This window comes from Mustela putorius, unplaced genomic scaffold (assembly GCF_011764305.1).
Source record: "Mustela putorius furo isolate JIRA1106 unplaced genomic scaffold, ASM1176430v1.1 tig00003983_pilon_pilon_pilon, whole genome shotgun sequence".
Lineage (NCBI taxonomy): Eukaryota > Metazoa > Chordata > Mammalia > Carnivora > Mustelidae > Mustela > Mustela putorius.
Genome location: NW_025422123.1, coordinates 18,023,796 through 18,037,697, shown reverse-complemented (window position 1 = coordinate 18,037,697; position 13,902 = coordinate 18,023,796). Strand labels below are relative to the sequence as shown.

Genomic DNA, 13,902 nt, shown 5'->3' with positions numbered 1-13,902 from the left:
ATGGTGGTTGAGTGTATCAGGCTCTGATAACTTATGATCAAATTGGTTATCTTCTTCAATTGATAAGTTTATAAGAAATCTCCTGACCCTCATGTGGGTTTTCCACGTAGACTCCCTGTTGGGGAAAAACATCTCCAAGTATGAGTTTGGAGTGTATTCATCCATTTTGACACTCATTCATTCAACAAATAGTTACAATTACCTGCTATGCAAAAGGCAGCTCTGTATCTTACTGTGAATTTTTAAATGGGAATTTTGATTTATCTATGAGTCTCTCCTGGATTTAGTTCTTGTGATTCATTTTCCTGGGCCCATATATTTCTGTGAAAACTGATAGGATATACTTTCAGGATCTGAAATACTCATTCCCTGAACTTTGAGGAGTCCCACTTCACGTACTGATTGAGATACCTAATGCTAGCCAACCCATTGACCTCTTTGGTATTTCTTGGTTCCAACTTTATCTTTTTTTAACATGTTTGTTTTGCACTTATTTCTTGGAAGGCTAATTTTAAAATTTATCAGTTGGGCCAAATTGTGCTGGATCATCTCCTGGGACTCTGGGACGTGTGGTTTTAGTTGGAGGAAAAGGGAACCATGATGACTGAGGACAAATGGATAGAAAATACAAGGAAGAAAATTTCTCTTTCTAATAATTGTCTAAAAATTCAAATGTAAAAATAAGCTCCATAAATGCAATGGTCTTCTGTGTGAGTGGTCTTCTATGTGGCATCCCATAACTGGAAGAAGAGACAGGTTGAAATGTGGAGGGAATTCCTATAGTGGATTGGAATTTGGAACAGATAACCCTCATGTCCATCTGGCTCTAAGAATATGAGTTTAGGATTGTTCTTTAGTTCCAGTGTAAATCCTGATACACATATGAAAAACGCAAAAATATCCCAAGCCTAATTAGAGAAAGTATCCCATCCCAGAGTTTCTAAAGGTTAAGTTAATGTTGCATCAAGAAATCTGGGAAAAGAATAGGCTTTTTTTTTTTTCTTTAATTCCCAAATGACCTGAAGATTTTTTCATTCCTTTCATTTTATTAATTAATGAATGGAAGAAATGCATGTATTCTTACAAGAGGCTTGTATCAAATACTGTATTTGTACCAAGGGTTTTGAGTGTGTGTTAAATGACCAAATATCGTGGATAAACTGTAAACATTAAAATAAATAGTACAGAATGGCAAATCTGGCATATCTGAGGTCTGTTCCCTTTTATTTTTTTAATTTATTTAAGATTTATTTATTTATTTGAGAAAGAGAGAATGTGTGAGTTGGGGGAGGTGCAGAGAGAATCTCAAGCAGACTCACAGAAATCAATTCTGGGCTAGATCTCAGGACTCATGAGATCATGACCTGAGCCAAAACCCAGAGTCAGATGCTTAACCTACTGAGCCATCCAGGCACCCCCTGAGGTTTGTTCTTAAATGAGCTGTGGATAGATGTTAACTGGGCTTGGTATGGTTACTGAATTTCACAGTTTTACATGCATGTAAGATACATACTATTTACCTCTATTTTTTGAAAAAGGAAATGAAAGCTTAAAGAGGGTCAGTAATTTACCCAAATGCATCTACCTCGTGTATGCAGATACAGATTTCCAGTTTTTGCCCATTGGACCATAGTGCCCAAGAATTTCATGCTAAAAACCATTTCCTTTTTTATAAAATGCACTGGATTGTAAATTGGCTTTGGATATGCTCATGCCACACCTCACTTTGAAAACCCAACATCCTCCTTCCTCTCATTTCCCTCTACTTTGAGAATTTAATTATCTGCCTGCAGCAAAATGCCACAGTTAAAGATTCTCAGGAAAACCAAACCAAAGGGGGAAGGACATAATGTGTATTGATTTTTTTTTTTTTTGGTCTTTTATTTTCTGTCTACTTTGACTTTCTTTTAGGGTCTTAGCATGTGGCTAAATCTGTTTGTTCTAGTGAAGTCTTAAAAATCACTTTCTGGGGTGGGTTATGTAATTTGTGGAAATTAATACATTTCAAGTTCTGTCCTATGACATTCACACCATGCTTTTGTCATTCTCTGCCTCAGTTTCCTCATTTGCTAAAATGCACTTCTAGAAATGTGTTCCATAAATGAGGAAATGGGCACCAGCTGTTTGAGAGAGAGTTCATCCTTCACAGAACAAACATGGTAGGAGTGCCCACTATGTGCTGTTCCTATGCCAGGGTAGAGGAGAGCAGAAGGCACAAAATATTTCTAACTCAAAAATCTCACAATCTATACTAATAAACAAAAATGCTGATACCAGGTGTGGTGGTAGGAGTGAGTGCTGGGCGGAAGAGGAGCCAGGTTACCTCCTCATTCTAGGGAAGGCCGCTGAAGTCATTTCTGCCTGACTGTTGAGGGTGGGCTTCTGAGAGTCTAGACATATTAGTTCTTGGTGTCAGTCTTTGCTTCCCATAATATGTTTTCTGATGTTGATAAAATTGGTCTATGGCAAAATTCCAGACATGGACATTTCTTTATTAAAATAGTAGTAGATAGTCCTGGCCTGTATGAACTCATTAAGATGGCATTTATCTGTAGTCTCAGATCTCAGAGTTACTACCTTCAACCCACCAGATCAGTGGAATGACAAATGATCCAATGACATCTTACCACGTGGGCTGTTTGACCCACACAGTGATTGCTAAAACGCTATAGACACACAGACAAGATGGCCCAAGACATAGATGGAAAGAAGAGAAAATGACTTACCATGGATGGCAGAGGAGTGGATTAGATCCAAAATAGACAAGTAACTTACCACCCATATTTTTTTTTCTTTTTAAATCACCCTAGAGCTAATGTTCCTGATGTTTCTTATGATTTAACCATGACTGACAGCAGAAATAAGACAACCACTGTCAATTATGTACATGACACACTGTCTAACCTTTATGGCTGGATGGCTCTGCTCTTGGATCAAGAGACTTACTCACTGCAGTTTGACACCCCTTGGATCAACAGTTCTCTGCAGGTAACCCCAGGAATTCATTCACAGCTATGATCTTTTTCCCCAGGAGCTCTTATCTTTCCACCTGTGAAATAGCAATTTGCAGGAATTAGCATCTTCTGGTGCTGATAAAGAAAACTGCCACAACATTTTGGTCCGATGAATGTAATCTGAATATAAGTTATGACGGTTATTTTTATTTTAGTTTTTTTTTTTAACTAGGAAATTTTAGAATCTGAATTTTGTCTTGAATAACACAGTTGTTCTGCCTGAAATTTTAATTTATTAATACAATGAAAAATACCTTCTAAGCATTCTACAGAATTACATTATTAGATTGTGGGTTAAGGACCAACTTAACCCTTAGAAAAGTGTTTGTAGCCAGAGAAAATGTCTTAACAAAGCATTTTTACATTGCATACTGCCACCTTGTGGTCAAAGATTAACTTGCAAATAAAGGTCTGGACCTTCATTGGAATCGGTTGGAGTCCTGAATATAGGTTAGGGGCCCTGAATATAGGAACGGCCATGTGGAAAGTGGGTGCATTTTATTGGGGGTGGGGGGAGACAAGCCAGTGGATTTATTCAAGCTTCTCCTCTTCCTTTTAATGCATTTCTTTCTTCCTTCACATTCTCCTTAAAGTCATGAGAATGGGTCGTAGGTGTGATATAGTTCAAGGCAGAAGCTCCCTCGACCCTCTCAACTACCCTTCTCAGAAAGGAGAGTTCTTTCCTTCCCTTGAGGTTCCCATTAGAATTGGGGGAGTTTTTAAGGTGAAGTCATCAGAATGATGACAGTAGAGGTGGAGACCTTAGTGTCTACCTTGGCTCAGTACTCCCCTGCTTTGTGGTGTGGGGCAAGTTACTGAACTTCCGCCTGCCTCAGCTTCCTTGTCTGTAAAATTGGGGCAGTGATAGTAAAAATCCCAGGGAATCTTTGGAGGATGGAATGCTTTGCTATGAATAGAACTTGAGCATGTAACCAATGCTCCAACAGGGCTGCTATTACTGTTACAAATGGATGGACTTCCTGTCATTGCCTGCCTCTTTGAATTATGAGAAAAAATGGAAAAAGAATTTCAGATCTGGCTCTGGCCCTCCTAGCTGCTTGAACTGGGACAAGTCAACTTACTCATCTGGGTTTTCTCCTCTGTTACTCGAGGTTGTTAAACAAGAGAAACCAATGGAGTCTTTGAGTCCTCACGTTCTATGATTCTGGAGGTGTGGTTATGAATTTATCAGGGAGTGGATTTAGTAAGCCCATTTCCTACAAGAAGAGTAGTCTGGTGTGAACTGCCATATTTCTAAAGTACTCCATCTACATTCTTTGTAGCTCTTTTCGGGCAAAAGCTTTCTTTACTCAATGAGAATTATTGTTTTATTCTCCCACTCCAAGTACTCAGCAACGTTTGGCAGCTTTATTCCTGGGAACTACCTCCTGCTGGTGCACACGGTCCTGTGGCCTTACCCTGACATCCATGTAAGGTGTGGGAATCAGGTGGGGCGGTCCCTTCCATCTCTGCCATCACCTGGTCGGGACCAAGGCTGTGACTGGTTCTTCAATACCCAGTTGAGGCAACTCACCTATCTGGGTAAGTATAATTGGATGAGAATGTTGAATAGTTGGAAGCCACCATTCACTCTTGAATTCCAAACATTTGTGCTATGAAGTGATGAGGACCTGAAGGGGAGAGGTGTGTGATTACGAATAAATGGTTGGGCTCTGAAATCAGACTGCCTGGGCAGTTGTCCTGAGTTCCTTGTCCCTCTCCCTTGTGCCAGCCGTATGTCACCTGAGCCTGATCCACACCAGAGCCCTGCAATTATGAAATTTTAATAGCACTGGAGAGGAAAATATGGTAATTCCCTGGTATTGCTGCGTCTTTGCCAAATGGATTGTTTTATATTTTATTTGCACTGAATCGTACCATTCAAATTTTATTTCTGACTTGATCAACCACAAAGGTAACCTAAAATTATAAAAACTTAGGATGGACAAAAATCCTGAGACTGTTTTTGCTGCTAGAGCCAAATGCAGCTATTAGGTAAAAACCAAGAGGTATCATTAACTCTGACTGTTCACTTGATATATATCCTAGAACAAAATTTTAATTTCAAATTGTTCTCCTATTACTTGGCATGCTTGTGAAGAGCCTGTCTTGTCCATTGGTATGATTTCGTTCATGAACTTCAACCTGACTTAAATGGCTGCATGAGCTAAGCATGGTAAAGGAACATTTGTCACATAAAGAAAAAAAAATCAAGTCATACAGCTACAGATTTCCTTCCCCTTTGTTATCATTATTTATTGAATAATAGCAAGTTTTACTCTTTATACTTTATACTATTTACACACATATATGGTAGAAATGCATATCTATCTAAATTTGTGTATTTATATATAGATGTACATCTGTAGGTATAGATGAGCATATATATGATATAGATGCATTTTTCAGTATACAAAATTTTTATTAGGCAGATAGCCTTTATTAATTGAAATCATTCTTTGTATCAGAATGTCCTACTATCTCTGCCTTTAGATAAGAGGAGTTGGAAAAGGATCAGGAAATCAGAGGGTTGGTTTGCTGTTTAATGAACTTGGAGACCCTTGTTCCTCAAGACGAGTCCCAGTGCTCCATGTACTGGCTTCTGAGGTCATTTGTGTCTCCAGTATCTGAGTGAATGGGGTAGGTAGGTGGCTCATTCCTGGACTGGTACAGTGAGGACGTGAGGATTCAGGGGAAACCGAGGCTTGCATTGCTCCTCGATGGTGATACCCCATGCAGTTGTGTTGGACTGGGTAGATTTGGTTATGGTTTTGGATATACTCTGTGTCAGGTTTACAACATCCCTGGGAAGGCTCATAATGTCATTATGATAGTGAGGTAGTTGCAGTGGGTACCCCAACTGGACCCCAGCTGTTGAGTTCTAGCTCTCTGCCCTGCATTCTACATATTGATTAGTTTGTTACTTTCACTTAATTGTCTTTTTTTGACCATGTGACTTTATAAATTTGCTACTATGGTAATTTACATAAAATACATTTACTCTAAGAAAAGAACGTAAGTCAAGACCTCACAGTCTATGTGGACATAGTCCTGAGATTTAAAAAAAAAAAAATGGGAGAGCTGTGTATACAGAAGTTTCATTTTTATCGTAGGGAGACTGCTTGACTTCTTTCAGGGCCATTGAATTTCCTGCCAGACTTTCAGGGATGGAGGATGGAGAGACCCTTCTCCTATTACTGGCTGGCTTTTCGTTCAGAGTGTCGCTTCACTGGTAATTGGCTGTGTTTCATTAATTTGTTGACCACTTCTAAGTGGACCATCTTTTTTGTATTGTTTGTTTGCAACCTTACCACATCCCCCAGGATAGGAAGTTTCAACCAAAATCACAATTATCTCTGTTTCCTCCATTTGGCTACTTTGTGTGGGATTGAAGATACCTGACTTATCTTAGATCCCCCCTGAGAAGGAAAAAAAAAACCAGAACCCAGGCATTCTAGCTCCTGGCTCTGGATCTCCCCACTAGAGTGTGCTGCCCACTAAATAATCATTGATCACTGACCAAATTGGGTGTGTGTGTGAGGGGGATGCTAGGTAGGGTTGTGAGAGAAAACTTCTCACTGATCCCCAGTGACAAAGAAAAAAATCCTATACATATAATGTTTTGAGAGTATTCCTCTTCTCTACCAAGGCAACTTTTGTCTTTTTTGTTTGTTTGTTTGTTTGTTTAGCAAATGTCTTTATGGGATGCAGGTTCTTTTGGAAAGTTCATGGCCAGAGCTTAAAGTTTAGGTTTTAATCGGTGGCTGGCTGACTTTTTCACCTGGGGCATGGAATTATAAATGTTCCATGCCTCAGTGACTTCATCTCTACCACAAGGTTAAGAATACCCACTTATCTCTTGGAACTGTGGTACAAAACCCCGAAATATCTTCAAATGGGATTAGTATGCCCTGTTACTTTATTGCACGGTTTTCCAGTAGATTATTTCTCTAGATCTGTTCTTTTTCCCCCCTCAGAAGATGAACAACGTCACATGCCTTGAACTTAATGTGCATGTTCTAACCTTTCCAAAAGGGTCTCCTTCTATTTTCCTTGACTGGATTTTGTAAGATAACTGAGGTTCGTGATAACATGACATATAGGATACATGGTTTCCATGACCGAAATGTAATACCACGGAAGCAGTTGTTGCCCACAGAATATGATCATCTCGCTCATTTAAAAATATCTTAAGAGGATTGGTTCAGGTTGCCTTTTGGAAGCCCCTGAGAATTTTGCCTAAGAAGCCACCGGCAGAGCCAACCACAGCTAAGGACTCCTGTGATCTCCTTTGACCCAGGAGGAGCAGCGTTTGATGTGAGAAGTGATCACGAGTGCCAGTTGCACCCTGTAACTTTCGACACCATGCTTGGGAACGGGCAAGACTGCAGGACAAGTGTTCTTTTATATTTTCTGAGTCGGAGTCAAATCCAGCGAGCCCATTTTTCTGTTTATGCAATTTGATTAACTGGTAGCGGCTTCTGCCTCTGCCTTCCCCACTCACTGCCTCTTTCCCTGCTGTCTTTTTTTTTTTTTTTTTTCAGGGATGTTTCAGTTCATGGTTAACTATTTTTATTTTTTAGTTACATTAACGCTATGAAATAATTAGTCAGCTAATTAATCTGGTTTACAAGCTTTGTAGGATTCTTCAGCTGTCAGTCAGGCCTAGGCCCGAGGCCTACATCTAGTCTCAGCTCTCTTGCCCATGTGATTCCCGTTGCCATGGCTACTGGCTACATCTGCTGACACCCCACTCTCTATTTATTGCTTAATTAAGAATTTCACGCTCAGCCCTTATCTGCCTCTAAGAACAAGCGCACACTGTTAAGAAATTCCAAATGTAGGCCCGGGCACAAGGAAAGCCTTTCTTGCAGGCTTGGCTGGACGGAGCCTCTCTAACGATCTTCTCGGCATCCCAGCCGCCACCCTTCAATCAAAAATCATTAAATGGGGCAGAGATAATGAGCATGTAGCATATCAAAAGAAGGATGTTTGCTTGGTCCAAAGGAGGAAAAGCTGCTGGGCCCCATGCGCAGCCCCACTTCAAAGGGAGATGAGACCCCCTCATCACTGGGGCCTGATAAAGCCTCATTTGTTCTGGGCTTGACTTATGAAAAAGGTCTGGTGTGTCCGGGTCCCGTCTCACAGACGCGGGATCCCCCCCCACCTCTAGCCTCCACCGGCCCCCTCCCTGGACGTCCGCACGCACGCTCGTGTGTCAGTACTCAGGCAGCTGGGTCCCCCAAAGCATCAGGCGGAGCGTATAATCACGGACTCTCCCCTCACAATGGCCACTTGTAGGGGGGTGGCTGGGAGGAGGTCTTCATCACAATAGGAACACAATTATTGCAGCTGCCAGCGAGGGCTCTGCTCCTTCCTGTAGGAAGATAATAGGACTTGCCCAACACAGGAGGAGAAGGTTGGGGGGGATGGTGACGGAGGTTGATGGGGTGGAGGAAACAATCTTGAGTTGATTATTCATATTCTGACTCTTGGAAGCCCGATGGGGAGCCAGTGGGGTTCCAGCAGCTGCTCGTGCACAGTCCTCCCCTAATAATTGTACATTCTGTCAGGGGTCAACTTACTTTTGACCCTGTCCTTTTATATCAGGAAAAGGCTCTTGAGGGCAAACTGTTGGGCTGTGGCAGGGGGCATTAAACACCCACAGACCCTTCCCTGTGCTTTCTCCTTCACCCAACCAGCAGCCGGTGATAAATTCATGTCAGATGCCGGGCCATTCACGGTTGCCCTCCTGGGTTCACACAGCCCTGCTCGCGCCTCGGAGACGCGGCCAAGCCGGGATATTGTGCGAGGCGGCAGCTGAGCGAACGCCTGCGAGGCGCGGAGGCTCCTGCCCACCACCTTCTTGTGATCCGGCTGGGGGAAAAAAAAAGATGTGTCTAGCCAGGCTGGCCAGTGCCTGTCTCCAAATGGCCCAGTCACCAAGATAAAGGCAGGCTGTTTGGCACGAAGCCGGAGCTGTCTTCCACAAGGGCAAGAGGGCCATAGATAGAGGAACAGATGGACTTCATTGTCTGCAAGAAGTCAGGTCATGTCACACAGAAGGCCCGGAAAAGATGCTGTTAACCTGGGACATCCTGGAAACAAGGAGTGCTCTCCTGAGTTTGCGGCCAGGAGCTCTTGGGTCCTGCCTGCAGCTTCTCTTTTTCTCCAAAGTGCTCAGGGCGTGGAGTAGGGGCAGGCTGCTGCCTCCAGCCTTCTGTCGTTCAGCTGGTCCAGAAGACCCGGTCAGCTACTCGGGAAGGAATTCTACTAGCATCTGTGCAGGAGAGAGGACTCAACCAGCTGCCCCGAGCATTTGGGGAGGGTTTGATAAGCAGAGCAGAATCATAATCCTTCAAAACTGCCACCATGCCCATGCTGAGGCCCTCTAAGGCAATCCATAGCATTCTAGTTAATAAATTAATTTACATTCTTATAGAAAACTCATTCCCCAAAGATCCCCAAGGATTTTTGTCAGAAATTTAGAGGATTGACTTTGGGGAACTGCGCTAAACTTTATGGCAAAGAGAGAATGGAACAGGACCTGGCGATGGGAAAACGAATTGTACCTCTTGGTGGCAAGCAATTTCTCTCCCGCAAAGAAAAGGAAGGAAATAAAGAAAAAAGGGAAAGAAGGGAGGAAGGAAAACTTAGAAGTCAGGATCAAATATTTTTTCTAGGAAGTACCCTGCTTAAGGAGGTAATTCTGAGTGATGCTGACGGCCGGCCGACCCTACTTTACGTGGAGCACAGCGAGTACAACCAGCATTCAGACTCAGCCTTTCTGACCTTCACTCAGTACTTTTTCTAGTATACTGGTGTTTTGGCTTGCTTAAATCCAAACTTATGTATATACCCTTGTAAACCAGTTCTTCTTCCTTCCATTTACGGAAAAAACTTGAGCTTATTAAAGGCTCTGTGCTTCCTAAACTTTAGATATTTGAATACCAGCTTTACTCCTTGTCACCTGCTATGCCTCCTGTTCTATTATTTACCTAAGATTTTTCTTAAATCAATTCCCACGGCATCTTATTTTCAAAACCTAACTTCTTTGTAAGCAATAATATCCATAATTATGGGTTTAATGACCTAGTTGCTTTTTCTAAAATACATTAGCATCCATTGCTATAAAAATAAAACATTAATGGCACTAAAATCATCACCTCCCAGTGTATCTGTTGGGAATAAAACGTGGTCTGCAAGATTTTGGTGTAGTTGATGAAAAGTAAGACGTGTGAGCACAGGGATCTCTCTCTTTTTTAAATCTGGATCTCTTTCCTCACTTGCTAAGAACACCTGCCCTTGAGAACAAACTACATTCTCTTTGTTTGTTTTTTTTGTCTCATGATTTGTCTTCCTCTCTGATTTCTCCTCCTTCAGTTTTCCCTCCCTTGCCCTGTGGTTCTCTGTACTATTTCTTGTGTTCCACATATGAATGAAACCATATGATAATTGTCTCTCTCTGCCTGACTTATTTCACTTAGCATAATGCCCTCCAGTTCCACCTGTGTCAATGGTCAGGATTCATCCTTTCTGATGGCTGCGTAATATTCCATTAACAAACCACATTCTTTTTTTAAAAAATTGACATATAATGTGTTATTAGCCCCAGGGGTACAGGTCTGTGAATCACCAGGTTTACACACTCACAGCACTCACCATAGCACATACCCTCCCCAATGTCCATAACCCCAGCCCCCTCCCTCAACACCCCTCCCCCAGCAACCCTCAGTTTGTTTTATGAGATTAAGAGTCTCTTATGGAACAAATCACGGTCTTGAAAAAGTTGTAAAATTCCTCAATTTGGGCCTTTTTAAATGTGCCTCCTGGACAAACAACTGGAATGCTTGTTCCCTGTCCCCTCCCTTGGAAGTTCTGGTTCTGTCAATCTGCAAAGATGCCCCACTTTTCACAGGAAGTGCAAGTGGGGTCAACACCCCTGAGTCAGAATAACAATCATTACTGTTTTCTGAGTTCATTAACAAGGTTTAATTGAACTCTCAGGACTGAAGTTAATGTAGGTATATTTGTCAGTGCCTTGAATGAATTCATAATTCTTATACCTCAAAAAATAACTTATACCCTTCCATGAATGAATATTAGTGCGGATACTGGAAGACTAAATGATGATCACAGGATTTTCATGTAATGCTTCTGTGAAGGACTTTGAAAGGTCCTGTGTTACGAGGGTCAAGCTGGCTCTGTGGCCGCCCCTGCGAAGCTGGAATCAGATGGAAGTATGGTCCTGTGAATCAAGCATTAGCTTCCCAGTAATTCTCAATGGCCATGTGAAAAAGGCTGATTTCTGGGGAGTGAGATCAAGTTCACTGAACAGGGAGGGAGAAACAGAGCAGGAGTGTATAGGTGTGTGAGACAGATCTGAGAGAAGCAGTAGACATAGAAGATAGGGCAAGCTAAGCTGCAATGCAGAGAGAGGGGACCAAAGCCAATAGCTGGCTCATGAAGACAGAGCAGGAACCTGGGTCCAAGGCAGACAGAGATCGAGGGAGAAGGTGTGTGACAGGGAGAGAGTGGGAGAAATCTGCAGACACAGATAGCAGTTGCTGTTTCAGATTCTTTCCGTGTCTAGCCAACGGCTGACGCACACTGTGTAAATGTGAATTGAATGAGAGGTCTGGATATGTGCTAAACCTCAATGGTGAAGTGCAAATGGGAATATGGGGGAAGAATGAAATAGGAAAGGAGTCGAGATGCCACCTGTTTTTATTTATTTATTTATTTATTATATAGAAAGGTACTTAATTCTTCCTTCAAAACTGCAAGAGAGAATGGACCTACTCAAGGGGAGGATTAATTTTTCTCTTCCCTAGTGCCCTAGTGAGGACCAAACTGGCTAGGTACAATACAAATTTCTGGAAGACACTGGTATCATATTTGGCTGAGTAACTCTTTTTCCTCCTTGGCACATTTCTTGCTTTTTCCTAGCTTTCTGTGTTTATAACAGCCTTACGTCATATAGCAGCCATCAGAATAATTTGCCTCTAATTTACCCAAAGGCTTCTTTTCTTTTTGAGGACCAACCAGATATTCTCACAACCTGGGAAGGATCAACTGCAATGAGGCTCCATTTATAAACAAAGTAGATTAACCATTCTCATATTACAAACACACACTCAGAAATCATAAGCACTGAGAAGACATATGTATAATATCACAGCTCATGTAAGGCTTTTAAACTCTTCCTGAGTCAATACCTTTATGCTCAAATGATTTTCATCCCTCTTTGTGTTTGTCCAAAGGGGAACTGACGCTTAACATTTACACTGTCTTTTATAGAGTCAAAGCACTTAGCAAACTTTAGCAGATCTGGTTAAGTTGCTTCCAACTCTGAATATTGTGGCCCATCAAGATTAGGTACAGCTGTAAAAAAGGGTAAAAGGAATAGAAGTGTATTTTTTGGGTTTTGTTGACTGGCTGCTAGAATAAGGAGCATGCTGTAATAACGGTGTAGGTAATGACTAGCATTTCTGGGCCAAGCACTGTGCTAAACATGTTAGAGGGAATATCTCATCTTTTCTTCCCAATCATGCTATGAGGTAGACAGGACAACTATTTCCATTTCTCACAGGAAGGAGGTGGGTTTCAGAAATGATGAAGAACTTGTTGGTTGCCCACATCAAGGAACTGGAAGACTCAGGATTCAAACCCAGGCTGTTGGATACTAGACCTTGCTTAACATTAACTGACTTCATTCAGCACCTGCACTCTTCTTCCTGATTCCCCATGGCTCCTGTCTGAGGGTGTGGAAATGGTGTGTGGGAAGAACAGCCCTCTGACCCGCCCTCACATCTCAGAACCAGCCTGCAGAAGGCCATGAATAAGTGGTGCTGAAGGAAATAGACTCTTTCAGTTTTTCCTGCCTTTGGTAACTTTTCTCCATTTCTCTGGATACCAAAACTACTCCTTTTCTCAGATTGAATGGTATTCTCACACTTGCTTTAATAAAAGGAACAGTAGCTTTCAATGTATGTTTTGAGGAAGAGGCTCTCCCGGAGGTGGGAGACATCTGTGCGTGTGTAGAGGCTGAACAAGTTCAGTGGCCACACGGTTCAGAAACCATCAGTGTAGAGTTACAGATGTGACAGCACCTTGACGAGGAGGCCTTGGCTGACCAAAAACAGGGCCTGGGTGAAGTGACTTCCTCAATGGAAAGGCAAGAGTCTGTTGTGGGGGTTGGATGTGGTGGGGTTAGCCTTTTCAGTCTCTGGGTTAATCATCACCATGATAGCTATAATGCACGAGGCATTATAAACTGACTACAATGGTTTTGAAAAAGACTTCGTCACATGTGACTTTATGTTTTAACTCTCTTTACTCCAGGGGCTCTGTCTTAAGGAAGAGGGAACAGATGTAGTGAAGTCTACCATTACTTGGAAGCTGCTCTTAACAAGGATGATTTATATAAAATCTTTAAATGAACTAATAACCCTTTCCAAATGATTCATGGATTTTTTTTTCTAATTTACCTTCTTTAGAGTTTGATTCTATTATAATATTTTATTCCTGTCTCATATGGAAGAGGACTCCATTGCTAGCCTTTTGCATGCTTTTAGATGTCATCTTTTCTTTTCAGTTGAGACCATTTTATTCTTTTTTCTTTTGGTTCCTTTAAAAGGGTTATTTCCTGCCTCTATTTGCTCAATTGGTTGAAATTATCAGTCAAGTACTGGTATTCTGAATAGAGCCCTATAAATTTAGGATTTCTAGATTAGTTCATGTATAGTAAGTGTCTACATGTCTAGCAAGGTCCTGTGTCCTTAAGGTATATGAGAAAAGTCCCTCCCTCCAAGATTTAGGGACAGAGCTCATGACTGATGCAATCTGAAATTTACCACATTTGGTGCTTGATAAATATTTGTTAAGT

General features: G+C 41.7%; 1 protein-coding gene across 3 annotated transcripts in view; it reads left to right on the top strand.

Moving 5' to 3' along the window:
- The window catches only part of PKHD1 (PKHD1 ciliary IPT domain containing fibrocystin/polyductin), a 471,024-nt gene that overhangs the window by 234,486 nt on the left and 222,636 nt on the right, over positions 1 to 13,902 (top strand). For all 3 annotated transcript variants that reach the window (XR_006604139.1, XM_045071248.1, XM_045071247.1), the window contains exons 50-51: positions 2,811 to 2,988; positions 4,361 to 4,556. Coding sequence is in view for 2 of the 3 variants with exons in the window: in XM_045071248.1 (XP_044927183.1) it covers positions 2,811 to 2,988; positions 4,361 to 4,556 (374 nt within the window). In the remaining variant the exon portion in view is untranslated. The remainder of the gene's footprint in view (positions 1 to 2,810; positions 2,989 to 4,360; positions 4,557 to 13,902) is intronic.